Genomic DNA, 22,734 nt, shown 5'->3' with positions numbered 1-22,734 from the left:
GTCATGTCAAAATGTCTTGATATAGTATGTTGTCCAAAATTTCTTAAAATTGTCGTACTGTAGTATATCATACCAAAATATCATGAAAACTTCATGGTATAGTACATTTTCCAGATGGTCATAGAAATGTTTCGGTGTAGGACGTCTCCTACGTCTGTCCGCCGCGCTGCTTTCACATTGGGTGACGTGAACGTCCTCCTGTTCACTTCTGCTGACTGACCGACGCCAGCGGTCCGAGCCAGCGAGCTGAGGAGGGAGCTTGGAAGCAACCGTGTTCAACCAACCAATGCAGCCGCTGACGATACGTCACCAGTGTGCAAATCTGTCGTCAAGACGAACAGTGGCGTCTTTGAGGAATCTAAAATATGAAAGACATTTTGTTTTGTTTACACTGCTCTCACTGCATCATTCCATGTCTTATTTCATAGTTTTGATGTCGTAAAAATACAAAAAAAGAAAAAACCTTGAATAATTAGGTGTGTCTGAACTTTTGACTGGTGCTGCACATTTCAACATTCAGTATTCATCTGCTAATAGCATATTATTAGTATTTAATAAGTTGTTTTATTCATTCCCCTTTAGGGCTTTTTGATTACTCCAGTTGGACAGGATACCGATTTGTGTCACAAGAACTAGCTCAGGGTTGTTTTCTGCAGGAGTATCAACGGGCTTCAGAAAGCTCTTGTGATGCTGAGAGGCTGAGGGGCCGAGCAGAGAGCTGATAGGACGGAGCTGCAGATGCTAAACCGGCTCAACACGGGAGGGATTTAACAGCAGTTCCTCTAAAATGATGAACCCACGGAGCACTGTGGCCACGAGTCTGTCCATCTATGCACGCACACCTGCTTCTTGTAGCTCCGCCTCCCTCTCAACACCTCCCAGCAAACACGCTATCAACCTCACTGAACCACCTGGATTATCAAAACAAGTTTTATTAGATAATATCTCAAAAGTACAACATATATTTCAAGATAAAAGACGTTGTTTGATACTGAGGACATTTACAGCAGTATGTATAAAGGCTCCATTTACAATAAACAACAACATCTGTTTACAAAAGCATTTTCAGGCAAGGAGTTCAAAACAATACTGATAGATCATATGAAATATTCACGTGGAAACTCCCTTTACAAATGGAGAGAAAGAAAAGGAAGTGTGTGAGATACATTCATGATATGAGCCCCGACCCGTTCAGCATGTTTCTGCATCAGCAAAGACAGAAATAAAAGTTAACTTAAAAAGGATTCCAGCTTTTATTTTTTGGCACTGTGAGCCAACCATTTGTCAGGCAGACAAATATCTACTGCTGCTCATGAAAGTCTACGAAACAGGGACAGAATACAAACAGAGAGCGTTCACTAGAGAAGATTGTTTTTCATTCATGAAGTCGAACACAGACAACAGCAAAATACTCCAAACGGATTCCACAGAGTCACATGATACATGCAGTTCAGGCTACAGGGATGGAGGGGAGTGTTCGGGTGACGGACAGGACGCACATCAGCCAATCAGTGAACAGCTTCTCTTCTGAAAACACGTTCGTCACAGCTGGATGAACCAGTTTGAGATAAAAAGAACAAAAAAAACAGCAATACTTGGCATTCATTTTAATGTGTGTATTTATTTGGTTGATATTGTAATTTTCTAAAAGAAGAAAGTGACCTGTTCTGCTGCAGTGATGAAACCCTGATGTTTCAGCTGTAGTGCCGTTTCTCTCTTTTTCTCTATATTTTATTTACTTTTGGTCATTTAGGTGAAATGAGACATTAAATAAATTGAAGGGAAAATGAATCTTTACTGTGAAGTCCCAGAAGACAAGGACACACCGGGTCCGTCCCCACATACACGGTGTACCAACACAACTACACTGTCTGCAGTGACTTGTAGGTTTGGTACGATTAGTTGTTTTTTAATGATATAAGTTGTATGCTTGCAGAGGAGCAGCAGCCCGGCTGGTTCAATTACATTTAAGCAAAAATTAAAAAAAAATTAAAAAAATTCCATGTAAAAATGTTCAACTTAACAAGCCATAAAATAAAATAAAACACATATCAATCCAAACTATTATTCAATAAGTGAAATTAATGTGAGCTTACATTTTGTATGTTTCATATGTTTTTGTGTTTGAAAGCAGGTATTCCATGCTTAAAGAAGAAGAGTTGGCACCTGAAGGGGGCGGAGCCGAGGGTGTGATATGGATGTCAGGAAGAGGGCTCAGCTCTGGTGGGTTCAGTACAGAGAAACTGCTCTTGTCATTTGCTACCACTAAATCTGGACCCACATCGGTACCACCAGCTTGTCGTCCTCCTTTCCATAATGCAGGGCTGCACAGCAGAGAGCGTCGACTCAGCAGGTGTTTCAGCAACAGTAACAAACAGAAACACGGCCGACTGCACAACTCCATCCACATACTTCAGCGTACGACTGTTCTGGGTTTGTTCCCTCTGATTTAGTCCCTTAGATCCAAAGAAAGTCAATCTTAAGGAAGAACGTGGCCGGCATCTGAACTCCATCCAACAGGAAGTGTTGACAGCCAGCTGGGCTTTATCGTCCAATCAGTGTTGGACCTCACTGATGTTCCTGTGATTGAATGAAGCAGGTTGAACCTCCGGTGGACCGACCGACACCAGAACCGTGGAGCCTCCTGCAGCAGCACACCACAGCTTTATAAAGGCTGATATCACACATGGCTGAGATGGAAGGATGCCCGCATTATTTTGGCCATTAAATATTGTTTTCACTGTATTTAAGCAAACTAAAAGACTGTGGTTCCTCCACAGTGCAATACCAAAACACTCAGGTATCATATGGCATAGGTTTCCTGATGAAACCCAGCCTGAAGGAAAGTGGTTCTGAAGAGCAACGGAACCGAAGAACACGGACTGTTAAACAGGGAGTGTGCACAGAAAGACAAAACGTAAATATGCCGCAGATGTGTTGCATTACATCAATTTATATACCTGTTATTCCTGTGATATGTTTATGATTTTGACTGATTGCATGTTTAAAACTGATCAATTCTACATTTAAATATATCGATGTGACATTCAGTAAGCCTGCATTTAATAATGAATATCATTGTGTGTTTTAAGTGGAGACTTTATGATATAAATGCTGAGTATTCTTAAATAAATGTACATATGAAAACAGTCCAATTTAAAGACGGTAAATTATTATTTGCATAAATTACCAGAAAGCAGCTTCCATGAAAACACTGAAATTCTGGCACACATGTAGATCCAGAACCTGTGATCTCTGCTCTCTCTGCTCGGATCTCTATTCAGTCTCCAGCAGCTCTTTAATAAGAATCTGGATTTCCCTTATTTTTCCAGCAAAAACAGCACCTGATTAAAAGGAGGGTGTCAGTGGGAGAGTCTGCAGACCGTCACAGCAGCAGGGGCTGATGGGATGTTCAGGCCATGGTGTAGCCGTAGCTCCCGCAGTGCAGAGCGACCAGCAGCCGGTCTCTCAGGACCTCCTGGGTGGGGTATTCTGGGAGTTTCAGCATGTTGATACTGCGGAGAGCAGAGGAGGAGGGTTGGTTAAGAGCTGATATCTCATTCTTTTCCAAAAGAAGAACTGCAACAATATAAATTACCTGTCCACCACGCTGAGACTTTATCCTGTTTCTGAACTTTGCCATCATTGCATGAGGCTGCCACTACCAGAACCACCAGCACTGAAGGGACACACTGCCCTCTAGTGCTCAGAAACATCTGTCCAATGTCTCTGTGAAGGCTGTGGAGTGACTTGTACTGGGTCTCTGTGTTTGTGCATTCACTCCTTAATCTGTGTCAGACTGCTTACTTTCTTCCAGTAAAGAATAAACCTCCAGCTTTAGAGTGCTGCTGCGCATCGGTGGGAGATATGGCAACAAACTAGGGCTGCATTTATCTGGGAGCAGTTTAGACATTGAGTCAAAACTGAGTCCACAAGCACAAAACAGTGCTCATCTAACAATATGCAGGAAGGTTCCTGGAAATGGCTCAAGGTGAATAAACAGTGTTCAGCTAGTAAACTTTCTAATTAATACATTTCCATGACTGTAAACCAGTCTTTTAGTCAGTGGACAACAGCTCAACTGTCCGGTGGTGCAGAAACAGCATTGCAGGTGTTTGCCTGCCAGTCAGATTTAGTGTTGTTTCACCCATAAAGTTACCCAACACCGGACAAGGCCCCAAATAAATGCATCATCTTAATCAGTTTAATTGTTTCTATTAGTGTATTTATGATTTCCTAAACAATCCCAATTCTGTCCATATGTGATGGTAATTAATAAGTTAACTACAGTTATGGATGGTTCAACCTCGTTTCCCCAAAAATTGGTACGCTGTGTAAAATGTATATACTAACAGAATGCGTTGATTTGCAATCACATGAACACACCGCTGAGCTGCATCCCCTCTTCTTTTAACAACACTGTAAAGGAACTGAGGAGACCAGTTTCTGGAGTTTTGAAAGTGAAATGTGGTCCCATTCTTGCCTGATAGAGGATTTCAGCTGCTCAACAGTTCAGGGTCTCCTTTGTTATATTGTTCATGTCCTGATGCTCCAGATGTTTTCGATGATTGACAGGTCTGGACTGCAGGAGGCCAGTTTATCAGCGGACTCTTCTACTAGAGAACCATGCTGTTGGAATACGTGCAGAATGTGGTTGGACGTTGTTCTGCTGAAATAAACAAGACCTTCCCTGAAAGAGACGTTGTCTGGATGGCAGCATATGTTGCTCCAAAACCTGAATATATCATTCAGCATTAATGCTTCCTTCCAGATGTTCAAGCTACCCATGCCATGTGCACTAATGCATCCCTGTACCATCACAGATGCTGGCTTTAGAACTGAGCTGATAACAAGCTGGATGGTCCCTCTCCTCTTTAACCTGGAGGATGCAGCGTCCATGATTTCCAAACAGAATCTCAGATTGTGATCCATCAGACCTCAGGACAGTTGTCCACTTCACCTCAGTCCATCTTCAATGATCTCGGTCCAGAGAAGGCGGCGGTGTTTCTGGATCATGTTTCTATCTGGTTTCTTCTTTGGAGAGTTTTAACATGCATTTGTGGACACAGCGATGAACTGTGTTCACAGACGATGGTTTTCACAAGTGTTCCTGAGCCCATGCAGTGATTTCCACTCCAGAATTGTGTCTGATTGTAATGCAGCGCCACCTTGCATACAAAGATTCTCCAAATTCTCTGAATCTTTTAATGATATTATGAACCGTAGATGATGAAATCCACTAATTCTTTGTAGTTTTACGTTGAGGAACATTATTCTTAGATTGTTGAACTATTTTCCAACAGTCTTTCAGAGTGGTGAACCTCTCCCCATCTTCACTGCTGAGAGACTCTACCTCTCTGAAATCATCTTTTTATACCCACCTCCAGAGTCTCAAAGCACTTTACATGGTTTTCCATTCACCCGTTCACCCACACATTCATAGGAGCCGCAATGCAACGTGCTCACCTGCCATCACCATGCTACAGTTCGGTGCAGCCATCAAATTCAAAATGAGCATCATTTTTCATAAAACAATACATTTTCTCCGTTTCAACATTTGATATGTTGTCTTTGGTCTATTATTAATTAACTATCGGTTTAAATCCTCATGAAATCATCACACTAATCTTGGTTGTCCACCTTGAAACTGTGATTTTATAGATCTTCTGTTCTATCAGGTAGAAGATGTGAGTGAAGCATCTACGCTTTAGAATTTGTAGCTTTGCAGCAAAGTCCATACTTGATGTAGTGTCTACTGTCATGCTTGGTGTTATTGGCCAAGTTGCAGGCAATGCGAACTGGAAAACATGAACAAATGATACAGGAGACAAACCTGAGACCATGTGAAGTCAAGAATCATCCCATAAACATCTCGGACAAGAGTGAAGTCAATAGAAAAAGCGACAGAAAAACAGAGTGAATACCAGGTACTAGAAGTAGGCAGCAGGTTGGAGGTGTATGGCACTGCAGCAACGGTAAACTTCTGTAAACCACTGCCACCCATCAGGTAGGCGAAGCCTCCATGAGGAACCCTGGAACTGATGGAGAATCATACTTTATTTGCTCTAATAGACATCCACACATATTTCTGTATGAAGAACTCTAAATCCAGCAGACAAACCTTCCGGTGACAAACTGAAGCAGTAGAACCCGCTCCTCCTGGGTCAGGCTCTTCACCACCTCCCAGAACCACTGCAAGAAACGCAGACAGAAGAGCTGATGGTACACGTGGCTGCTAACCAGCGATGCAGGAAATCAGATACCGGAACTGAGGATCGCTGGCAAACTTTCTTTGTTGTTTTTTATGTTCAACATGTGAAATGATGCTCACATGTTGAGTGCTGGGCTGAACTCCAGGTGAGTCAGAAAATAAAAGCAGGAGGGAATAACACAAACTGGACTTTTAAGAAGCAGCTGCCAGGGTTATATCCAGGTCCTGACGCATTTTAGAGTTCACAATTTGAAAAATTAAGCAAAGTTTAATGAATAAAAGCTCTGTCAGTCAGTCTGTATGTAGATGTAAAGACTGAGGATGGAGAAAACAACCTGATGTGTTACCTGCTGTCAAACTCTAGGAGCATCCCATAAATAATTCTGCTGTTATCCAGATTATCGTCAGTTAAGTGATCCATGTAACAAACTGTGACTAAAGGAAAACATTCATGTAAGAAGAAGATTTGAAGTGTGTCATCTTCGAGGATTCAGTCCACGTCGGCCGGTAGACGGAGGACCAACCTGGATGACCGGCTCCTGGGGGTCGTAGCCGCTGGTGTACTCCGTGTTCCTGCACCAATCCTGCACATCGATCTCTGGCATCCCCGACAGCAGGAGCTCCTGCACACACACACACACACGCACGCACGCACGCACGCACGCACAGACACACACACACACACACACACACACACACACACACACACGCACGCACGCACGCACACACACACACACACACACACACACACACACACACACACACACACACAGACACACACACACAGCATGAATAAAAGCCTCCAATTGAGAGACAAACATTAAAAAGTGGAGAAAACAGCCACATAAAAAAACTCTTCAACCGTTATTGTCACTTCGGACACACGACGCAGTTGGACAGCTGCACCGGTTATCTAAGAATAAAAAACTCTTTTCCCGCATCGATTCATTAGTTGTTCAAATTTTTCTCTCACAATAACAATTTTGATTCCTCACTGCAGAGAACCTGTAAAATACTAAGAGTGAATCTGATAGCACGGCTCTATATTGAAACCTCGTGGTGTTCAACTCATTTGGGTCATTTTTATGAAATAACCTTGAGAGTCCAAAAGCTGTGACTGAAACTGTAACAGGATTTAATGTGGATCAATCACAGCTGCAGAGCTGAATATCAAACCTGAGCGTCTTAAAGTTCACACCTAGTAGCGCCATCAATTAGTTAAATAAACTGCTGATTAAAATCAGATTTCAACACTTAGTTTGTTCAGGAAGAGTTTTTGTACTGTTTCGCTGTGTAGCTGTAACTCTTTTGACAATATTTCACATTTGCTAGGTTTTGCTTCTTTTGTTAAATGCTAAGTCTGGTGTTATATACATTTACTGGATCTTATTGTCAACAAATCCCTGGTCGAGACCAAGCGGCACCCAGCAGAGACATCATCGTTGGTTTGTGAACGTTATGAAGCCTCCAGTTCAGAGAGATGTAGAATAAGACCATCCTTATCCTGAAACTCAATAAACCTCCACACATCTGAAAGCAGCCAATCAGAGGGGAGCAGAGACGCCGCTGAGGTGAAAACAGGCTGCTTGCCCAACAAATCCAGGGTCAAATAATCATGATGCTCTTATTGATCCACGCACGACGTGAAATCTGCCAACACAGAAAGAAAACGACCTCTTTTGGTGTTGGAGAAGAAGGAGGGGCTTCAAGGTGACCCCCGCCCGCCCCCACCCTCCTCCCACCCGGCTAATCAATCCCACATCAGATGGGAGTCGGGTGTCAAGTTAGAGGGAACGAGGAGGACTGTAAAGGGCGACAGATGAGGGGAGGAGGAGGAGGAGGACGAGGAGGAGGAGGAGGAGGAAGAAAGGGAACACGACTAACCAATTCATATTCGTCGAAGAGCTGAATGAGCGAGGGGGGGATGAAGGTGTGGAAGCCGTGCAGGAAGGCGTTTATCTGCGGCTGGATGGCGCGCGTCATCCTCAGCTCCGTCACCAGCTGGACGTACTCGGCCTGAGAGGACACGCACACACACATCAAAGCCTTTCAGAAACATTGACGGACAGGAGACGGAGACGCAGCTCATACATAGATATTCTCTCTGCTGCTGGAGGCGGCGCGCTGCGTTATGAGACAGTGTCACCTACAGGACATCTGCAGAACTACACTCTCTAATTAGGACTCCTGAAAATGAGCTGGAGGACAGAGATCAATCGCTCCAATGTGACCGACCACGGAAGAGTGGAGCGGCCATTAACACGGCTGCAGTGTTACACCACAAAAATACTGTAAACTTGACAATTAAAACTCTTAGCAGACTTTTAACGGATTAAAGTCGTTTCTGGGATTAGATTTTAAATTAAATTAATTCAAAGAGGAAAAGTTTGTTTTTGTGGGGTTTTTTTATGATTTAGGTCAGGGCTTTGTGATATGGCTTAAATGAATAGAATATTATAAATGTTGAATAAGTTTTACATTATTAACATGCAGTAAATCTTATTAAATGCACATGTACAATGACAGTTAAATTACAATCCTGAACACTTTAAAAAAAAAAAATCTTGAAACACCACACAGACTATGACTGCTATAACATGTGGAGACTGATTTGATCAAATAAACAGATCTGAATTTTGACAAAACTGACTAACTCAGCCGTCCTGCTAAAGGAAAAAGTCAACCTTTTGGGAAACACAGAGTTTCAGCTTTCTTGCTGTGAGTTAGAGAAAACATACTCAGATGGAGCCAAAATCCACCAATCAACAGCTCTAACGTGATCTAATTCACAGGTTATGTCTCAATTATTTAATCTCATTTATTTAATCTAAATAAATGAGATTAAAAAAAAAACTCAGGTTGTGATTTTAAAGGAAACTTTCAGGCAACCAGCACATAAGCTAACGTTTATTCTGTAGGATCTGAGATGTTTTTAATTTTCTGTTTGAAAAACATTGTTCTCATGGTTTAGTTTGAACATTATAATTTTTTTCCAAATGTTAATAGTTTTCACCTTAAATGTGTATTTAGAAATGAATTCAAAATAGATCAAATTAGCATGCAGTTCAAAGCTTTGTCCTCCCACCAACCGGACGAGTTGTTAAATCATGTTGACACTGTGACATCGTGCCTCCGTTTGTAGTGGCTGACCTTGTTGTCCTGGGTGACCAGGATGCTCGTCCCTCCAGGTTTGATTGGCACCTCCTCCATCGCCCCGAACACGTCCGTCTCCACGGAGAAGGTGAGCTCCAGACCCAGATCGCTGATGTCGTTGTCCAAGATCCACTGAAGGTTCTTAGCGTACTCCGGATCGATGGACGACACATCCTGGTAGCTCACTGGAATACCTGAGAGACACACACACACACACACACACACACACACACACACGCGCGCACGCACGCACGCACGCACGCACGCACGCACGCACGCACGCACGCACGCACGCACGCACGCACGCACGCACGCACACACACACACACACACACACACATATTTAGTGTCTACATTTTAGTAGATTTGACAAAGCTTATAAAGTTATGGGATTGCGTCATTATGTTTTTGTTTTTGAATCATGAATTTGATTTATAAAACTTTACAATTCACTGCTCCAAAAAAATTAAATCACACAAAAAAATCAAGGTATAAATGATATTACAAATTAAAAAAAAATCTTTAAAACATTATAATATTTCTTGTATGCAATATAATCAACACATTCCTGGAATCATTTCAGGTTACCAACAAGAACAAGTAGAATCATGTGGAATCAATAAAAGCAATCAGTCCTACTGTTGTCTCCTTTTTCTTTTAACACGTTCACTAAATGCTTTTTGTCACCCAGCGAAACATGTCATGTTCATGTTGGGGCCATTTGTTATGTCAATGTTTCTATAGATGATTTATTTTGAACAATATCAAATTATCAGCTCAACACAGAGCAAATATTTATATGCAGTTTAGTATGACTGGACATGGAGAAATATTTACTCCTCTATTTATATTTTGAATAAATCTAATTATATTCTATTTACCAAGTTTCTGGGTTTCCCAGCAGCTTTAGGTGAAGTAAACATGTCTCCATGGAAACAGTAAAAATGATGCTGAATGAACTAATCAGACGTCTATCACCTGGATTAATGTTGATACAACAGGAAGTGTTTTGCAGTTTAAAGTTAGTTCAAAGACAAGATATATAAATCATACGAGAGTCTCACATCATATCTAAACTGAATGTCGGTTCTGCTGCATGTGTGTGTGATTCAAAACAATGTCGAGCGAACTGAACGGTTTAAAGGCCGGCGACCGCAGACGTGATGGAGATATCTGCGTTGCTCACCCAGGATGTGTTTGTAGAAGGAGCGGGTGAAGTAGATGTTGACCAGCTGACGGTGGTACAGAGCCAGACCCAGAATCTGACCCGCAAACCGGAAGTAGTTCAGATGATCTGGGTTCACGGAGGAGTTACTGTTGGGCTGAAAGGTTGTACCTGTGGGTCACACACACACACACACACACACACACACACACACACACACACACACACACACACACACACACACACACACACACACACACACACACACACACACACACACACACACACACTGTACAGGCTGTCTATCAGACTGAATGTTATCAGTGTAAGGAGAAAACATCACGTACCATCAGCTGACTGCGTGAACAGAGCGTAGTCTGGGTTGATGATCTCATTGGACAGGATGTCGAACCACTCCCGAACCACACCCTGGCCCTGAAACACACACACACACACACACACACACACACACACACACACACACACACACACACACACACACACACACACACACACACCTGTCACTGCAGTGCTGTGTATCCGTGTGTTGACAGGCGAGTCACTGAGAAGACGTGCCGTGTCGTATAAGTGAGGAGACTCACCATGCCCTCCTCACCATGGAAACGAACTGCGATGCCCTGTTTCAGTTTCTCATTGGTGGACTTGGAGACCATCTCACAGCTACTCCTGAATATGGAGTCTGTTTGTGAAACATACAACTACAATTATGATATTATACTGTATGACTGTATACTGTAGTATCATGTATGATAATAGAAATAAGCAGAGGAGGAGAGAGTCGGGATTAGAGAAACAAACTTTCTGTTCTCACTCAAACAAGATCAACTTCATTTCAAATCTGCCAATAACCCAACAAATATCCACACCATGTACAACTGGGTGTTTTTATCATTTTATCACAAAATGTAACTCCACTTAACATCTTTACTTCTGCAGTTGATTCCTGCAACTCACGATCATCCACAGTGGAGTGTTTTGGATTCATTTGTGGGAACGGCATTAGATTGATGCTCCAATAACAGATTTCATTTAACACTTTTAATCATTAAACTTTGTGCACAGATCAGGTTTCAGATCATCTTTTGAAAGTTGAATGTTGTTTGTAATGGAGGTTCTTGTCTTTTCCCAGTAAATGTGTCTTTGCTCAAATCTTTAAGACCTTCATCATATTCAAAGATATACTGATATTATTCATCGTTGGTATGTTTTCACACAGAAGCCTTTCAATGTATTTATGTTCTGTTATTGCATCTCTGCTTAGAACATAAGAACATAAGGTTCACAAATGTAATTCTGATGCACATACAAATATTGATTGCATTAAATATATATATATATAGATTTGAATGTTTCTATACAAACTGCTGAACTTGCATTTATGAAGTGTGTTTATTTTGTGAACTGGGAAATTATGTACATCTCCTTCCTTTTCAGCGAATCACATGAGCGTAGGTCCGACGGGACGATGAGTTCACATCACGTTACACCTGCACACTCTGAGGGACTCCAGCGTAGTGAGCCTTCCGTGTGTCTACCAAAAACTGCATCAATGGACATCGTCTCTGGGTTTAAAAAGGGAAGACAGAAGTTCTTCCGAAAATATTTAAAAAAATATTTTCAAAGAATTTTCATTTCTGGCTCCAAAAAAAACCAAGATGGCAGAATTGAGGCTTCAAAACAGAAGGTCACAAACCGATGGATGGCTTCGCAGTGGGTTGCCACTTGGTTCTTGATCATGACGTATACCTGGCCACCTCAGTTTCCGTGGTTACTGGCTTGTGTGGGCATGACAGCCTCCTCTGCGGGGAGTCAGGCTGCAGTGCGGCGGAGACGAAGGGGGAAGTACCTGGAAGTTGTACTCCTTCAAATTCTCTCTTCAAAGTCCACCTTCTACTCAGTGCTGCATTTTACAGATGTACCTGAATGCCTCTGTGGATACGCACAGACTGAGCACTCGCAGCAGCTGATGCTCACGAAGCTTTTATACTTTCAGAGTGACATTAGATTATATCGTCAAACCTACGCTCCTGTGATTGGCTGAAAAGGAAGGAGACACGTGATTGGCTGCAGATAACTGCCTGAAAAAATTTATTTGTGAATTGAGTCCCATCAGGGGAGTCTCAAAAACACAAAACAACAAATCTTACAACAGTTATAAATGTAAAAACATGAATGTTAGTGTTTCTTAAGAAAATTGCAAAGACTTTTTAACACAAATATTCGTTCATTTATGTTAAATGTACGTAAAACAAGAAATATTTGTGTGAGCATCAGAAATATATTTGTGAACCTGACATTTTTTTGAAGAATCAGAATCAGGATTATCGGCCCGGTATGTTTACACATACAAGGACTCCGGTTGTAACTTCTCTCTTAACGTACAAACACAGAAATAGACATAGACTGATCAGATTGGAAACATGACGATACTACGTCCCGCCCACCGATAGCTGTAACCTGACTGCACCACAGGCCTGTCAATCAAACAGACACGCCCCCAAAAACAGGTCTTTTTGAATCTTCTTTTCTAATGAATGGGGGATTATTTTCAGATGGACCTCCAGAAAACTAATAAGAAGGAGTGACTTTAGCTAACAACACCGAGATAACTGATGGACACATTTTATTCACTTTGGATTTGATGAGAGAAGTTGAATGGGAGTCTATGGAGCCGGAGGCTTTTTGGAGCCGACCTCTAGTGGCACTCGGTGGTATTGCAGCTGAAGACACTTCTGGATCAGAACCATTTTACAGACCTGGAAGCTACGAACACTTTTATTTTCAGTCTGTGGTTATGACACTAATCTGACTCCATAAAAGGCCCTTATATCTTTAAAACAGAGCCCAAAATGAAACCTGCACGAAGCAGGAGCTGATCCAATTAATAAGGTGTTCGTTGTGGTCCTGAAATAACACTAAATGTTCACATTGTACCAACAACATATCCACCTTCAGAAACTCAGTATGTGGACAATAAGCCAGGTAACGTCACATTAAAATGTGCATGTGACTGGACTGGTTGTGATCTTCTTTGAACACATGACCAGAAGAGAGTGCAGCGGCGAGGACAGTTTGTACCTCTGTGGATGAGCAGGATGTCGTTCTCGTTGACCGGACGGTGAACCATGTCGGAGTCGGGCTGGCCGGCCAGCAGATGCTCGTAGAACCACTCTGAGCGATCCTTAAAGGGCTGAAAGGGAAAAACAAGACTTCATCCCACACCGCACAGCACTTTCCTAAACTAATTACCACTTCGCTGCGCTTTCAACTTCCCGAATGTGGATTTTTCAGTCTCAGCTGACGGCTCAGAGAGACTTCAGCGCTGAAATACTCATCTGAAAGACAGAGACGAGGCCGGGCTCTATTTGCATAATATATGCCTTTGTTCTCTAAGCGTTGGAGGTAGAGTGAAGGATGAGCGTGGAAGGCAGAGAAAGGCTTTTCCCTCAGGGGCTGCAGGGCGTACCGAGCGAGGAATCAGGAGATGAAATCAAATTCACCAGGTTTAAAGTCTGTAATTAAAACAAGCGCCGACTCTTAGGCGAGCCATAATCCACGGGTAACGAGCGTCGAACGCTGCAGCTCAAATATGAATACTGAACAGAGAGCGAACAGCACACAACTCAGAGCGGCACTTAAAATTTATGAAGCCGTATAAATGGAACTTAAGACAAGTGTTATCGCCACGAATGTAACACTGGTAAATGATCCTGAAGTGAAGACGGGGGACTTTCAAAGTCACTTTCCATGAAGCCTCCGAGGACACACGTAAAGACGCACACGTAAAGACGCACACGTGAAGACAGACCTGTCAAAGAAGACTGAGGTAAACACCTTTGAAGCTACAGTTTAGTTTGCATACAACAGAGACAAACGGAGCGGAGCCGGGTACTGGTACAGGTCTGGTAGATTTCATTCAGCCTGGGAGCTGATGAAGGATTTTAGAAAGTCCTGACTCCTGATGAGCTTGAGAGACAACGTCTGGGTGGAAACCTTTGAAATGAGGAAAACAGGACGGACACACATGTGGTCCACACTCAACCGTCCGAAAGGCTCGGGACAACTTTAAGTTGTGTGTGTGAATAGTTTAGAAAGTAAACTGACTGTCTTAATGAGAGGGTCAGATGAGATTTGTTGTGCAATGAGAAAAGAAACAGGATTCTTTGGAGCTGCTCTTCTGGGCATCTGAACCAAACCAAAACTTGCTCGTAAAGTTCTTCAACCACCTGCCGTCCTCATTCAGGACATCTTTAAATGTCAGTGTTTGAGTTTGAACATTGTTCCTTAACAACAATAAAAGTTACAAACAACATTGCAAAGTGTGTCCACAATCTGTAAATCTGGTGGGTTTTGTGTTGCAGAAATTGCAGCATGCTGTTGTTTGCTCAAATGTTTTTCTGTCCCATGATAAACAGCGTTTTGCAAATTATTTACTTTCTTGATAAAAAAAAAAAAAAAACTGTTACTCAACGACTGTCGCATTATAAAACTGTGTTGTAGCATATTAAATGTTGCCCATTGATGCATTATATTGTTTGTTGTCTTTAATGTGGGAGCATCGACCTGCTGAAAACATTGACGCTTTCAATCAGCTGTAAAATCAGTTCAGATGATTTTTCAGGCTGTTCGTCGGCAGCAAACGTACAGCTGAGACGTGAGGTTTTTAAACACCCAGAAAAAAAGAAATGACAGCAACATAGCAAAACAACCAATCACAGCAGCTTAGTGCGTCCCTTCAGCTGATCCAATCTACACCAAACAAACAAGAGACAAGATGGAGAAAACTAACGAAAATGTCTCAAGTTTGGGATCATTTCAAGGGAAAAAAAGAACAAAAACCAGTAAAATATCAAATGACACTAAAATGCATCAATCCAATTAAAGTTAAAACAATTTTTTTTGATTTTTCTAAAAAGGAAATAATTTAAGAGACATGTCTTGAAATGAATCAACCACCCTGCCTTACCTGGCCTTTAATGATGTGCATGAAGCGTGACATGAGCTCTGGACACTCCAGGAGAAAGTGAAAGTGGTTGAAAATGATCTTTGGATTCCTGAAAAGAGGCAGAGAGAGAAATCAAGTTGTAAATAAATGAAGACAAGATAAGTCGCTGGATCGAATGTGTCAGCAGGTCGATGTGTGCGGACGGAAACGCGGACTCACCTGGTTACAAAACACTTGAGCACCTCGTCATGCTTGCAGACAAACTCGATGAAGCGGGGCGAAGTCATTCTGGGTGAGGAGAGACGGACACCAGTGAAAACACGGAACATAACGATGGTTATTTAAGTTATTATTCAGGTCAGTAATCCAGATTGCTGATGAACAGCAGCGTTAAAAGGAGAAGAGCAACAACAACAGTGAGACAGCTGATTGACAGCTCTGTTCCTCTCCAAATGGACAAACATGAAGCTGTTTGCAGGTTCATTTCATTACCTTTACTTTTCAACTCTTATCTTGATCATTATGAGGACATGCATGTTGCATCTGTATCCAGAGGCCTGCACTAAGAAGTGGGTTCAACATACCCACGATATCTTTCCGCTATCTGGCTTAACAAACCCTGACAGACGAGATCGCACGAAGCTGGTTAACAATTTCTTATTTCTTCTGGATTTTTAATATTAGTCTTTATATCAAGGGGAAAAAAACATTGCATCTTTAAAATCAGTGCCCCCTTTTCCATTTCAACTTGCTCTGAACTCGGTGGCGCTTCGTGCCAGCTGTAACACGGAGCCCACGGTGCATCTGTCAGGATCTCAGGGTTAATTAAGCATCTTTAATGATCTAATTGTGCATAATTACAGACCTGGAGAAAGGTTTAAACAAAGGCGGATAAATGAGGGTGCAAACAGGAGGTAGATGAGGCATGGCTGGTCGCAGTGGGAGTTGTCCCACTTTCAGTGAAACTACCTCGGGTTGGCCGGATGTCAGTTTGTCTGAAGCCTTTTGCCAACACAGTATCAGTCAGTCTGATATGAAATGAATGTGATGGATGAAATGACGGCTCGTGCTGGTGGCGGTAGAGATACATGCAGTAGAGGCTGATATCTGTCCGAGTCACTACCTACACGGATACACAGGCTCAGCATAGCAGAGATGGAGGAGTGACACCTCCCGCCAGGAGGAGTTTAGTGGGTCGACACAGCACATGTTTCAGGTGCGTTTTTCAGTCATCCTTCTCGTGTGCTTTTGACAGAAAACATGTTTCTATTTCAGTCAGTGAGGCCGTTTACACCTGCTCTGTCACAGCGGGGGTTTAAAATGTACTCGAGGACGCAGCTGAAACCTGATTTGTCTTTTTAAACGTCACGTCTGTGTTCCTCTGTTCAACAGTGATGCATCGAACACTGCAAACCCACTCCAGAGACGACAGTGCTGTTGCGGCCGTTTCATTACCGGTAGACAGTGTGGAAAGTATTTCATTCATCCATTCAGTCGCAGGACGGACACACGTGAGCAGAGACGATGCCTACGTATTGTGTTACACAGATGTAGTCAGCGAGCCTCAGTCGCTGCGGGGTCCAGTCTGCCCTCAGTCCGACCTGACAGGAGGAGGACGTGGATTCGGACCTCTTGTTAGAATGAATGGAGCAGCAAACCTCATGACAGCTGAAACTCTTGGCAAAGTAGAAGCTGAAGAAAAGTCAACATCACGTTGTTTTCTGCAGCAGCAGGCGGCTCTTGGTGAGAAAAAGGATCAAGCTGAATGCTGAACTTTTCTTCTAGACTAGTTCATAAACAGCTATTTTGGCTACGTAGCTGTATTTTATACAGGTAGCTAACTGTGTAATATGAGTGATCAGGATTACTGGAACAGATTCAGGGGAATCTGTCTGTTTACGACTCCTCTCTGTCATTCAGGGTGCACGTGAGAGCGGGCGGCATTTATTTCCTAGTACACCTCATTATAACATTACTGACAGTGATAATAAGTTAAATTGGCTGTTTGTTGTTACACCGTACAGACCGGCTCGAATTGCTCTTGTCATCCAGCTATCTGCTATAATAAGGCAGATTTATGTAGGAAACCAACCAGGTGTGCTGAACTTGTTTGGATCATTTTAAATGGATCTTTAGTGCAACTAAACCGAACTTAAAAATATTCCAAACAGCCTCATTTATTGTTTTTTCTGTGGCTGTTTTCTTGCTACTATGGTCTTGCAAAAAGCGTAGATAAGAAAGCTGTAATGTAAACTTTTGGCTGAAACTATTGATCCACCTCTGGCTCCATTCAATCTAACTTGACAACCATTAATTAATACAAAATCACAACTAATTAAAGGGTAAAAAGCTGCTGAAACTCAGAGCAGGACTGAGGGCCGACTGCCTGAACGCTACACTGACTCTCAGTGTGTGACAGGAGTAATACTGGTAGCGGAGGTGGTGGTACTAGAGTCAGTATTAGTACAGTAGTAGTAGTGGTAGGTGTGGTAGTAGAAGCAGAAAGTAAATGGTTCTGCAGTATATCAGCAGTAGCAGTAGTGGCTGTAGTAACAGTGGTATTGCTGTAATAGTATGAGCAGTAGAGCTAGAGACGGTACTTGTTCCAGATGTAGTGGTAGTACTAGTGGCAGCTTTAATCTGAAAAATAAAAATGAGGGTTTTGGTTCTGTATGTTTTCTGGAGGTCGGTGAGATCACAGTTGATCCTGAAACTAGAACTTTCTACACTGAGCCGACAGTTAAGAGCTGAACACTGACCCTTGTGGCATCTGACAGGAGCAGCACATGTAGAAGGCCTGGATGACAGCACTGAGCCGGTTGGCCGTCATGGAGATGACGTCCTCCCCGTCGGCGTACGCCTCCGCCTCCATGACCATGTGAGGGTCCAGCAGGGAGGGCAGCTTCGGCGTGGCACCGGAGTGGTCGGACTCACGCTGCTTCAGGAGCAGAGAGGCGATCTCGCTGCTGGAGGTGGAGGAGGACGGGTTCTTCCTGTTCCTGTCCAGCTCTGTGGAGATGAGCACCAGCCACTCGTCCAGGGAGTGCCACAGCAGCTCCAACGGCTGCACACAGACAGGAAGTCAGAGGGACGTGGGATAAGAGAGAACAGGAAGTGATGCAGGAGACATGACACTGAAGGACAGACTTTAACATTCAGGGTGTTTAACAAAACTTTTTAATGTTATCTGGGATTGAATTAGTTTCAAAGAAACAAAAAGATCAACATTTCAGCTTTTGTCCAGCTGGTCACACGACATGAAACTATAACTCTGCTGGAGGTCAGTGAGACGGATGTTATTTACGCAACATTACACTCGAGGGTTTACGGCATTATTGACACGACAGTGAAGCGGTCAGTGTAATAAAGAGTGTAATATTATGATTATACAACAAATTACCAACTACATAAAACATGTCATCTAAATGTGCTCAGTAGACTCTTATGTAATGTATGAAATGTTTACTACTCCAGGAAGTAGTCCGACCCTTAGCAACCACCTAGCAACAGAGAGGACTTCTAGTCTCCAACTGAATAAATACAGAACATAGAAACACTAAACTGATCAGCTAGCTCAGTCTGGTGCGTGACTATCCGTGGTGTTACGGTACGGGTGCTCGGAGCGACCAAAAAGGACCAAAAGAGACCCGACTTCACCAAATGGGTCATTTAATAGAACTATAACAAGTAGAAACTACATTATAGTACATATTATATGAAATTCTATTCTAGTTATATATTCCCATTGAAGAGGTACCCCTCTGAAGAAGAGAGTCATGAACCAGAGGAAGTTGTCTCCATGGTACAACTCAGAACGACGCTCTGCTGGGCAGCGACTAGAAAGATGGAAAGGAAATGGAGTTCCACTAATTTAGAAGAATTTCACCTGCCTGGAAGGAGAGTCTAATATTATATAAGAAAGCTCTTCGTAAGGCCAGAACTTTATATTATTCATCATTAATAGAGGAAAACAAGAACAACCCCAGGTTTCTTTTCAGCACTGTAACAGGCTGACAAAGAGTCCCAGTTCTGTTGAGCCCTCTATTCCTTCAGCTCTCAGCAGTAATGACTTCATTAACTTCTTTACTAATAAAATTCTTACTATCAGGGAGAGAATCGGGCAGAGCCTTCCTGTTACTGTCACTGATGTGAAGTTAAGCACAGCAGCCCTGGAAACAACTGTAGGACCAGATGTAAACTTGGAACATTTCTCTCCTGTTGAGCTCTCTGAGTTAACTAGAATTATTTCTTCATCTGGATCCTCTAGCTGTCTGTTAGATCTCATCCCAACTAAACTTTTTAAAGGAAGTCTTCCCTTTAATTAATGATTAATTGTCATCTCCACCAACAGTTCTTCTCTTCTATCTCTATGCTGTCTTTTTCTCTCTCTGCTCTCCTCACACCTCAACCGGTCGAGGCAGATGGCCGCCCACCTCTGATCCTGGTTCTGATAACAGATGCCCCGCCCACCTCTGATCCTGGTTCTGTTAACAGATGCTCCGCCCACCTCTGATCCTGGTTCTGTCAGAGGTTTCTTCCTGTTAAAGGGAGTTTTTTTTCCCTCTGTTGGAGGTTTTTCTCCCTTAAAGAGGAGTTTTTTTTCCCTCCTAGCTTATGTGGGAATTGCTGAATTGTTGAATTGTTGAATTGTTGAATTGTTGAATTGTTGGGTTTCTCTGTATAATGTTGTAAAGTTCCACTGTAAGGAATTTAATGTGTTAAGTGTCATGAAATAACCAGCGTTGTGATTTGGCGCTATATAAATAAAATTGAATTGAATTGAATTGAATTGAATTGAAGGTGGAGTGATATTTCTAGTGATGAGCAGGATGTGATGTCATGATGATTTGTTCCAAATGTTCAGTTGACCAATCAGATCTCTGGGTCAGAGCCACTGGTTGTTAATAGGATTTTCAGGGATACACTAACACAGATATCTGCTTTTAATGGGGTGGATCATTATTTACACTGCCGTTCAAAAGTTTGGGGTCACTTAGAAATTCCCTTGTTTTTGAAAGAAAAGCACATGTTTTGTCCATTAAAATAACATCAAATTGATCAGAAATATTGTGTAGACATTGTTAATGTTGTAAATGACAACTGTCGCTGGAAACAGCTGATTTTTAATGAAATATCTACGTAGGCGTACAGAGTCCCATTCTCAGCAAACATTAGTCCTGTCTTCCAATGGAAAGTTGTGTTTGCTAATGCAAGTTGATCCTTTCAATAGGCTAACCGATCATCAGAAAACCCTTGTGCAATTATGCTAGCACAGCTGAAAACTGTTGTGCTGATTAAAGAAGCAATACAGCTGGCCTTCTTTTGACTAGTTGAGTATTTGGAGCATCGGCAGTCGTGGGTTCCATTACAGGTTCAAAATGGCCAGAAACAAAGAACTTTCTTCTGAAACTCGTCAGTCTGTTCTTGTTCTGTGAAATGAAAGCTATTCCATGTGAGAAATGGCCAAGAAACTGAAGACCTGGTCCAACGCTGTGTACTACTCCCTTCACAGAGCAGCGCAAACTGGCTCTAACCAGAATAGAAAGAGGAGTGGGAGGCCCAACGAGGCACAACTAAGCAGAAGGACAAATACATTAGAGTGTCTAGTTGGAGAAACAGATGCCTCACAGGTCCTCAACTGGCAGCTTCATTAAATAGTACCCGCAAAACACCAGTCTCAACGTCAACAGTGAAAAGGCAAAGATGCTGGCCTTCTAGGCAGAGTTACAACGCCATGCCATACCCGGTGGACAGCACTTGATTGGAGCCAATGTCCTCCTACAACAGGACAATGACCCAAAGCACAGCTCCAAACTATGTAAGAACTATTTAGGAAAGAAGCAGTCAGCTAGCATCCTGTCTATCATGGAGTGGCCAGCACAGTCACCGGATCTCAGCCCTATTGAGTTGTTGTGGGAGCAGCTTGACCGTATGGTATGCAACAAGTGCCCATCAACCCAATCCGACTTGTGGAAGGTGCTTCAAGAAGCATGGGGATAAATCTCTTCAGATTATCTGAACAGACTGACCGCTAGAATGCCACAGGTCTGGAAGGCTGGAATTGCTGCAAATGGAGGATTCCTTGATGAAAGCAAAGTTTGAAAGACACAAGTATTAAAAATCATTATTTCTAACTTTATCAATGACATTTCTTCCTATTTAAACTCATTTCATGTATGTTTTCAGGGAAAACAACGAAATTTCTAAGTGACCCCAAACTTTTGAACGGCAGTGTATGTTCGGTGGACATCTTGAAATGACGCACAGACGCATTGGCAGAGCCAATTAAAATACAGGGAGCGCAGTGTGAATTCTCTATTTGCCAGTGACTGTAATAAATACATTAAATAATCAGGGTAGTTTTCTTAAAAGAGCACTTAGTCCAAACTCATGTCTTCATCGTCGTCCTTCTTGTCTTTGGAGTCGCTGTCCTGGCCAGTCCTGGCGTGGTTTAACCGAGAGAGGTCAGATACAGAGAGGCCTCAGCAGACCAGCAGGTTCAAGCCAAAGACTACTGTAGCACTTTGGATGTATTTTTCTCATTAAAAATCTCCACACTAAACTTTAACCAAAAGAATGGTGACCACTAGTTTTGATATGTAACTCAGATTCAGTGTCCCACCTCCAGATCCCAGTGTGCTGTGTGTACACCTGGTACTCACCTTGAACACCTGGCTGCGAGCCGTCTTGTTGCCGTTGTAGCCCATGTCGATGCCGTTGTTCGGTGACGAAGGCCCGAGTCGATACACATGGCAGAAAATACGAACTATTCTGAGCAGACTCTTCATCTGAGCTTCATAACTGCTGGACAGGCTGAGAACGGACGAAGGAAAAACCATCTCAGTAATAACAAAAAATGTATCAATTAAAAATGCATAAAATTAGAATGAAATAAAACAGCTTCAACAGCAGGAATGATATTAAAGTGTTTTCTTGTTGTGGTTGTTTGTGTGTGTCATGTGTCTTCTCAGAGTAGATCTCTGGAAACTTTTAAACAAATTAGAGGCCTGGAATTATTAGATAAGACTTTAAAACTGTATCTTAACACATGGCCGTATGGAGCTCTCTCCAAACCACCTGTTTTATTCTCTACAATTATACCTGAGAAGCTTGTGTCCGTTGGTCGTTGCCACTTCAGCTAGACTGGTCAAGATCCTCTGATAATGACTGTCACTCTGCTGAGAGACGTGCTCCAGAACCTGCCTGAGCTACACACACACACACATACACACACACACA

The 22,734-nt window shown here is 42.5% G+C and overlaps 1 protein-coding gene across 1 annotated transcript in view; it reads right to left on the bottom strand.

Annotated features, from left to right (window-relative positions):
• Nucleotides 1–3,267: 3,267 nt before the first annotated feature.
• Nucleotides 3,268–22,734, bottom strand: part of hace1 (HECT domain and ankyrin repeat containing E3 ubiquitin protein ligase 1) — a 28,284-nt gene continuing 8,817 nt past the window's right edge. The window contains exons 9-23 of the mRNA XM_069720751.1: nt 22,597–22,703; nt 22,158–22,308; nt 18,255–18,559; nt 15,715–15,783; nt 15,517–15,604; nt 13,629–13,740; nt 11,132–11,229; nt 10,877–10,964; nt 10,551–10,700; nt 9,362–9,558; nt 8,096–8,227; nt 6,736–6,834; nt 6,122–6,192; nt 5,925–6,038; nt 3,268–3,515 (exon numbers count right to left, since the gene is read on the bottom strand). Of these exons, the coding sequence (XP_069576852.1) occupies nt 3,413–3,515; nt 5,925–6,038; nt 6,122–6,192; nt 6,736–6,834; nt 8,096–8,227; nt 9,362–9,558; nt 10,551–10,700; nt 10,877–10,964; nt 11,132–11,229; nt 13,629–13,740; nt 15,517–15,604; nt 15,715–15,783; nt 18,255–18,559; nt 22,158–22,308; nt 22,597–22,703 (1,884 nt within the window). The 3' untranslated portion in view covers nt 3,268–3,412. The remainder of the gene's footprint in view (nt 3,516–5,924; nt 6,039–6,121; nt 6,193–6,735; nt 6,835–8,095; nt 8,228–9,361; nt 9,559–10,550; nt 10,701–10,876; nt 10,965–11,131; nt 11,230–13,628; nt 13,741–15,516; nt 15,605–15,714; nt 15,784–18,254; nt 18,560–22,157; nt 22,309–22,596; nt 22,704–22,734) is intronic.

The sequence above is a fragment of the Brachyistius frenatus genome, unplaced genomic scaffold, assembly GCF_029030835.1.
Source record: "Brachyistius frenatus isolate BFR_SWC_R1_liver_20210118 unplaced genomic scaffold, ASM2903083v1 Contig_249, whole genome shotgun sequence".
NCBI lineage: Eukaryota > Metazoa > Chordata > Actinopteri > Embiotocidae > Brachyistius > Brachyistius frenatus.
This window is presented reverse-complemented; position numbering and strand designations above follow the sequence as displayed.